Source organism: Biomphalaria glabrata, chromosome 14 (assembly GCF_947242115.1).
Source record: "Biomphalaria glabrata chromosome 14, xgBioGlab47.1, whole genome shotgun sequence".
Classification (NCBI taxonomy): Eukaryota; Metazoa; Mollusca; class Gastropoda; family Planorbidae; genus Biomphalaria; species Biomphalaria glabrata.
The window spans coordinates 2,473,583-2,482,133 of NC_074724.1; the positions used below are offsets into that span (position 1 = coordinate 2,473,583).

At 33.7% G+C, this 8,551-nt stretch overlaps 1 protein-coding gene across 12 annotated transcripts in view; it reads right to left on the bottom strand.

The window, feature by feature from the left end:
* Positions 1-8,162, bottom strand: part of LOC106063245 (uncharacterized) — an 81,648-nt gene extending 73,486 nt beyond the window's left edge. For 2 of the 12 annotated variants that reach the window (XM_056009749.1, XM_056009748.1), the window contains exons 1-4: positions 7,956-8,144; positions 6,501-6,536; positions 4,874-4,900; positions 3,914-3,949 (exon numbers count right to left, since the gene is read on the bottom strand). In XM_056009749.1, the coding sequence (XP_055865724.1) occupies positions 3,914-3,949; positions 4,874-4,900; positions 6,501-6,536; positions 7,956-8,024 (168 nt within the window). In that variant the 5' untranslated portion in view covers positions 8,025-8,144. Of the gene's footprint in view, positions 1-3,913; positions 3,950-4,873; positions 4,901-6,500; positions 6,537-7,955 lie in introns of all 12 variants that reach the window. The other 10 variants (XM_056009750.1, XM_056009754.1, XM_056009753.1 and 7 more) reach the window with 10 other exon arrangements.
* Positions 8,163-8,551: the final 389 nt, after the last annotated feature.

Consider the following 8,551-nt stretch of genomic DNA (forward strand, 5'->3'; position numbering starts at 1 on the left):
TCAGCATTTGCAGAGAGCAAGCCAAGAGAAACAAATGCTACAGACGGCGATCGCACCTTATATGCGAGTGTGAAGTTCTTATAAGAAAAAGAGTTCTAAACATATATTTACAGTATATGCATATTTTTTGAATGTTATTTAAACTATTAATGTTGTATGTACATGCTTGAACAAGTTCTTTAATGTTCTAATGTCTTAAGAATGTCTTAAGGTACAATTTGTAAGGGTTAGGGTTAGGGTTCTTCATCAGATCATATGATCCTTCTTCCCTATATAAGCGAGAAACGGGTTGCCTGAATCAGCCAGGAAAAGGAACTACTTAGCAGAGTTTATGTCTTTAATAAACATACAAGATGTTGTTACCGGTCGTTGACTTGTAGCACCTAACTTCTGGGAGACAATGAAACCATTGTAGGCGTAATATATCTTAACTTTCTTTTGTGCATATATCCGGATGGATTTTTTTTTAATCATATACACATAATCAATTTGTAAAAGATGAAATAATTGTAATAAACTTTAGTAATATTTTTTTTTGATAAGTTCAAGTCACTACAACAACACGACCTAACAGTCTCACGTTCTGGAGTCGTCTCTCCTAAGACCAAGTGACGACAATGCCAAGTATGTTGCATCATTCACAACCGATTTACAACCAATCAGTCACCTCTACACACACTCTACAACACACGACTAGATAAACACATGGAAACATGTATGTGTAACCGTCTTCTCGTTGAAAAGAACCTCTGCAATTTATCAAATAAAGATTTAAAAAAAAAACAACAGGTTAGCTTATGGAAGAAATAAATTTTTACTTTTTTTTTGGCACAAGAAACATGAAAAAGTATTTTAAGTACTTACTTTTTCTGTATTCAGATCTCTTTCAACCTAAAAGGTAAAATTTGTACGTAATTACAGAGTTGCCTACAAGTTCGCATCTTGCGTATTTTGTACGCAAATGCATACGAAAATACATTTATCATCTAAAAATACGCATTTCCCCATCGAAAGCCAAAAATAAATAAATACAAAATTAAATAAATAAAGTAGCTCTTGCTAATCATATATATATATATATGTATATATATATATATATATATATATATATATATATATATATATATATATATATATATATATATATATATATATCAGTGGGTCAATGCCTGGAAATGGATTATTCTTATTAGATCTACTGCGAGACATCGGATGTTGTTTTTTCGCGCGCGCTGACGTTCGAAGATTTCAATATTGACTAGATCTTACTGACCTAAATAAAGCAGAGCTTTCAGTTGAATACTGCATTATTATTTCTGCATATTTGGTTTAGAGATTAACTTAGGCCTTTTGGAGGTTATGTCCTATGAGTTTGATTTCGTTACTACGTAAAGTGTTGCTGTTTCAACAATCATAGTGTCCCCTGTTTGGCTTGGATGATGCATCACTAAGAGTAGTGTTTGATTGTGCGAAGCCGGGATGGTCAATTTACTCATAGTTGTAACAGTCATTAAAATCGAGTTTGTTAGAAATAAAATAGGTATTGACTGATATACATTATAGTTAACTCATTCGGGAGGAATATAACAGATTGAAATGTGATTTCAAAGGTGAACTACACATTATATTAGTAAAATAAATTAAGGAATGAAGATTAATTAATAAACATTTACAATTCAAAAGGTATGTCTAAAAGGTCCTAAACAAGTCACTTTAGCACTTGCATCGTTTTCAAAATCTCTTTTACGCATAAATAAAATTTGATTTATAAACAATGACACGGATTTGAAATCCCAGGCTATTTAAAGAACACATAAAGTTTGTAAAAGCTATTCCTTCTAAAGTGTCATAGGTCATAGGTTAGGCAACATACACAACATATCTGTTTATAACTTTTGTTCATGTTTTTAGTCGAAAAAAAAAAGAAGAAAAAAAATGCGGCCTTAACTATCGTCAATTGTATCTTACTAGTAAAACAATGGGAAGGAGTAAGAATAAAGAGTCACGTTACATAATGTATCTTTTAATAGTTAACATAGTCAAGTCTTCTAATAACTGTTCACAATAGGATTGAAAGTATTAATAAACAAAACTTAATTCTTCTGGTGATAACCTACAAAAATTCCTCGCAGTCTACAAGAGATAAGAAATATATATATATATATATATATATATATATATATATATATATCTACGTAACTTTAAAACTGTTCATGAATCAATGTAGTGGAGATAAACTAATTCACGGTGTGTACAGCTCATTTCTAATTTGATATAGTGAAACTTACTCGTTCTTTTACGATGTCCCAGAAATTTCTTTCAGCCTACAAAAGATAAAAATATATATATATATAGATAGATAGATATATAGATAGAGATAGATAGATAGATAAAGATGGATAGTTAGATAGATAGATCTTCAAATACAAAAACAAAGTTTAATAAAATACTCTGAAAGACACAAAGATAAAGGCAGATTCCTGGTCCTATTTGCTAGGACAAATTTGTACAAATACTCCTTCTTCCCTAGTGCTATTAGAGCATGGACTGGGTTGCCTGAGCTAGCCAGGAAAACCAGTGACTTGGCAGAATTTAAGTCATTGGTTAATATGCATGACTAAATGCATGACGCGTAGGACGTAATCATCTTCTTTTTGAAGTAACGTCTGTATTATATAAGATAAGATAAGATAAGATAAGATAGATTGATAGATAGATAGATATAGGTAGATAGATAGATAGATAGATAGATAGAGAGATAGATAGATAGATAGATAGATAGATACATACATACATACATACATACATATATACATACATACATACATACATACATACATACATACATACATACATACATACATACATACATACATACATACATATGTACATACATACATACATACATACATACATAGAGATAGAGATAACAATAAAACTGTATATAAATGAATGTAGAATATACCAATTCATAGCTATAATATTGAATCATGATCTGATAGTGAGACACTCATGCAATTTCGATAGCTGGGGCATGGAGTCTGTTTGTTAGAAAATCCAAACGACTTCTTTATGGATAGAAGTGAGCAGGAAAGCTCTTTCAGGGGGAGCAACACAAGCGTTACAAAGGCACACTTGAAGAGCTCTCTCCAGGAGTGTGATATTGACATTCACGCCTGGGAAACACCAGCTCTCGATCACTCCTCATATCATGAAGTTGTGAATGTCGGAGTTTTAAGATACGAGGCAAGGAGAGAGGCCAGCATGAAAAAAAATGCAGAACTAACAAAAGGCTGAGAGAAGAAGCAGGCCTATCTGCAGTAGACCCAACTTACCTATGTGTGAGCCGGCTTTTATAAGCGAGGATTGGACAAGAAAGAGAATGTTCAGAAAAGAGAGAGCCAGACGTACAATTTCATTGTGAGAGACACACTAAGTCAGGGGCTAAAAAAGTATGGTAGGTTGATCCTTAAAATGTGGCCCGCGTATTTGAATTTAAAAAAAGAACAGAAGGGGGTGCTCCGGCCATAATAAACAATATAGGCGATAAACAAGTCAGCGGGTGTTGCAGGTAGGCACTGCTAATATGACGTAGTTATTATTTTATGATGACGCCATGACAAAAGTGAAAAGAGATTATATTTAACCCTTAAAGCGCTGAGCTGTTTTAAAAAGAGTGCATACAATACAAAATGGAATTACAATTCTGATGTTTGGAGGCTAAACTACCACACGCGTTTTAAGGGTTAATAATAGGTTCTCGTTGAAATGTTATTCAAAATGAAATATTTTCATCATGGAAGTACCCATGGAAATTAATCGAACACAAAAAACAATAACATTAAGAAAAGAAAATATTATGCTGATTTGGCGTAGCCCGTGTGTACAGCTAATATGATATAATGAAACTTACCCGCTCTTTAACTATGTCCCAGAAATTCCTTTCAGCCTACAAAAGATGAAATATATATATATATATATATTTACACACATATATAACTATTAAACGGTATATAAACAAATGTAGTGTATACTAATTCCTAGGCACAATACTGTTCTTCGTACGCCTAAAATGATCAGCAGAAGCTCCTTTAGCTGCCTCTACGCACGCCTACTGCGGCTACCTCAGCTCTATCCCAGGATTGCCGGAACGATCCAGCGCCCCTAGCACTTGACAATGAAACGTCGTCTGAGGAGCTGTAGCTCCCACATTTAACCTGTGCATGAAATCATCTTCATTTACTTTACCTCCACCACACTGCGTAGGTGTCACATCGACATTTGCAAAGAGCAAGCCAAGAGAAACCATGGCCAAGTCCTGCGGTTTTACCTTAATTTGAGTGTTAAGTTCTTATAAGAAAAAAAGAGTTCTAAAAACATATTTTCAGTATATGCATATTTTGTGTATGTTATTTATATTATTGATGTTTTATTTCTTTGAAAAAGTTCTTTAATGTTTAATGAGAACATTTGCACATAATAATGTTTTGAGGTACTAGTTATAACGAGTATTTTTCTTTATCAGATCATATGATTCTTTTTCCCTAACGCTATAGAGCAAGAAACGGGTTGCCTGAATCAGTCAGAAAAAAAACAACTACTTAGCAGAGTTTATGTTTCTAAATAACATACAAGATGGTGTTACCGGTCGTTGACTTGTAGCACCAAACTGCTGGGGAGACAACTAAACCTTTGTAGGCGTAATATATTTTAACTAATAAAATTTCAAATAACTTGAATAACTTCCTTTTGTACGTATAGGTAGATGGAAGTTTATTTATAATATAAACATAATCAATTTGTCAAAAATGAAATAATTGTAGTAAACTTTAGTAATAATATTTTTTATTTTTTACAAGTTACATTTACTTACTTTTTCTGTATTCAGATCTCTTTCGACCTAAAAAGTAAACGTTTTACGTGGGTATTAATTCAAAAAAAAATATATACTACAGTTCCACTACGAGAATATAGCATGCATCAAACGCGATTCCAAACACATCCAATTGTGCACAACACTTAACTATATATATATACTTAATAAAACTTGAAAGACTTCAACTGATGTTTATTTTACAGATGGGGATGTCGTCTTGGTAAATAAATTTGTCAATAATAATTAGTAGTCTATTCCCCATGCCTATAGCAACAACCCCTAGAAATATTCTTCTTTTTTTATCATGTAGGCCTACCCCAAAAAAATCTCCAATGTCATTAATCAGTCTGGCCACTAGATCTACATTTTATCGTCGCTAAAAACAATACACAATACATTTATAAACAGACCAACATAATCTCTAAACTAAACTATGTTACTACAATATATGTTAAGTTCATCTTTTCTTTGGCCAACGGTTAAGTTAATCAGGATAATGTCATGTGGTCAGCACAACGGCCAACTCTCACTTCTTTCAAGTATTCATTAGAGTTGGGTGGACTCACGGGAGCCCATAAAATCCCGAAGTTCAAAATCGCAGTCTTCACCCTCATTCGATCCCAGGCTTAATCACTTAGCCATTGTGTCCACCATTTATTTAATTAGTGGATATTTTTGTTAACATCGTTAGGACTGTTTTGTAGCGGGCCACGAAAGACAGAAAACAAAGGATGGTTAAGGGCCTGTATCGGGTGTCGACAAATATGCATATCACACTGGGCTTACCGTGGTCATGTGAAACACTGCACTCATCCTTACTCTTCGGAATCGGAGGCATTGCTTTTATCAATCTTTTATGTAAAAGAAATTCAAACTAAATTGGTTTACAAAGATATAGACTACTCAAGTGACAAAACTTTCATATTCTAAAGAAATTGTTACGTTTTGGAATAGTACCAACACTTTTCCCATTTGCAAGAAAGCTTAAGATACAATAAATGGAGTATGCTTTATGGCCCCTTTCTAATACATCCTTTTATGACAGTAATAATAAATGGGTGTAAAAATGTTTACATTTTTAAAGACATATATCAATTATTGCCTCAAAAAGGTCGTCTTATATATATATATATATATATATATATATATCTTCTTGCAAGCTTGGATTTATAATCTCTGGATCTTTGGGCGCCTTTGAGTCCTTCCAGCTCTTGTGTTTGCCTGACTTTGTTGGGAAAAGTAAAGGCGGTTGTTGTGCTGGACACATGACACCCTCGTTAACCGTTGGCCACAGAAACAGATGAACTTAAAATCATCTGCCCTAGAAATCGCAAGGTCTGATTTTTCAAACGTTTTTAATTTCTATGCGGGGCATACATACATACATATTATTACATATATACTCCTTACGATATACTTCATATTTTAGATATTTTTTTTATTAAATATGCCTGTTACAAATGTTAAGCCATTTCTTTCACGAAACTACTAGCCTATTTTTTTCAGTATTCTAGTAATTCGTACTGGTTTCATCTTATTTTTGCTGAATGTTCTTAGATAGTTATGTCTATAGTTTAAGTTTAGAGTTAGGTAATGATTAAATGAATAATGAAAGAAAACTTACGTCTTTTTTAATAACGTCCCAGTATCTCTGTTCAGCCTTCACGAGATTAGAAATAAAATATAAATATAAATATATGTATAGATAGATAGATAGATAGATAGACAGACAGATAGATAGATAGATAGATAGATAGATAGATAGATATATAGATAGATAGATAGATAGATAGATAGATAGATAGATAGATAGAGAGATAGATAGATGATAGATAGATAGATAGATAGATAGATAGATAGACGTAGAAATATTACTTTTTCCAAAAATAACAATACTTTTTCAACTATGATCTCTTAGTGATATATATAATATAATAATCTCATCTAAAGTTACAGATTATCTGAAATGAAATGTGAGAATAATAGTTGGCTTTTATTTTATTTAATCTCTACAAGACCGAAGTTCACAGAGTGTAATATGAATACAGATTTAAAATTTATATAGATTTACTGTATTTTTAATCAAGGTCTCGCAAAGATGACGCTGCAGAGCTAGAAATGAGGATTCTAGAAATGGATTTGAGATTTTTGCAGAAGGATCCTAGGTATCACATTTAGTGACTGCATCAGAAACGAAAAGATTAAAGACAGGGTTACTACAGCGATTAGACGCCTCGATGACCAGCTAGCTATGGCTAAAAAAAATCTATCTGCAACGGACCAAACCTACCCATGCCACGTGAGCGGACGTCTTTTTAAGGCAAGGATTGGACTTTACAGTTATCTTCGAGTCCATAGGAAATGAGAAATGTGCTCATCTTCATCTACGATGGAGGAGCTATATAGTTCTGCTATGTTTGAGATTTGATCTATCTTTCACATTTTTTTCTCTTTAAAATGTTTCCTTAAGTACCAATCGGAGGCCCAGGGGTGGTTGCCTAGCTTGCCTATGCCTAAGGGCGGCCCTGTTTTCTATTATTATATTTGGGCTCATGAAGTACAGTGACATAGGAAGTGACCAGTTCAGTAAGGTACCAGGGCTTCTCTCTTTTTCGTTAATGCACTGATGACATAGCATGGTAGGGCAAAAGAGAAGTAGCTGATTTTAGTCTTGATTTCCTGTGACAGAAGAGAAAAAAAGAGAAACGCGAGGAAGAGAGACGTAAACATTGACAGAGAGAAAAAAAATGTAGACATGTCCTCCCTTATGCCGGACGTCTGGTAAACCTAGCTACACACTATCTTTCTGTATATAAAATTTTAACGATACCGGAGATAGTAGAAGAGTTGTCTCCTAAAACTCAAGCCTCCATCTAATAGCCTACATTGCCCTACATTCATCTCTTCGAAATTACCATAATTAGAACGATTATTAATTATTAATTATTGAACACAGAAAATTACATAAAATACTGCGGACAGATTCGCGTAGCAGAAAGTCATCCCAAGGCAGCAATCAAAGGGAAGTAAGAGACTATTGTTATAAGCTCTGCAGAGTTATGAAACCTTTCCTACTCACCTCCTTTTCTTGTGTAGCCTCATTGGCTAAGACCAACACAGTACAACAAAACAAAACTGAAGAAAACATTTTTCTCCGTAAAGAAATTAAGTGGCAATCTGTTTTCCTTCTTGACCTATTTATATCTGCCCACTGACGAAGTAGGAGATAAGTTATTATTTTACTTTTTCAATCAGATCGTAGATTTGGTGAGACAGTAACAGGAAGTGACATGGACAGCTGAGTAATATACAAGCTTTACTTATATGCGGGCGTGGCTATAATTTTGAAACAGCATGTCAATGGCTAATTGATTTAGGACTTCTGTAGGCGGATACCACCATATTACTGTACCCTCTTCATATGCTTCATCATTATCATTTAGACGACTAGTACAATGTTTCAGACATATCTGCAAAGTGGTTTGCCAGATCAAGCAGCTCTCTGTATAGTTATTCTACTTCAGTATGTATTTTGGGGCTAGTCTCTTGTTCGGGTTTTTCGAGTATTCAGGAGGATATGGTCGGTATTCTATGGTGACACTCCTCAAGGTCTTATTTCACAAGTCCCGTTTTTCAGCTTTAGGTCAAGTGATTGTAGTATCTTTATTGGAATTC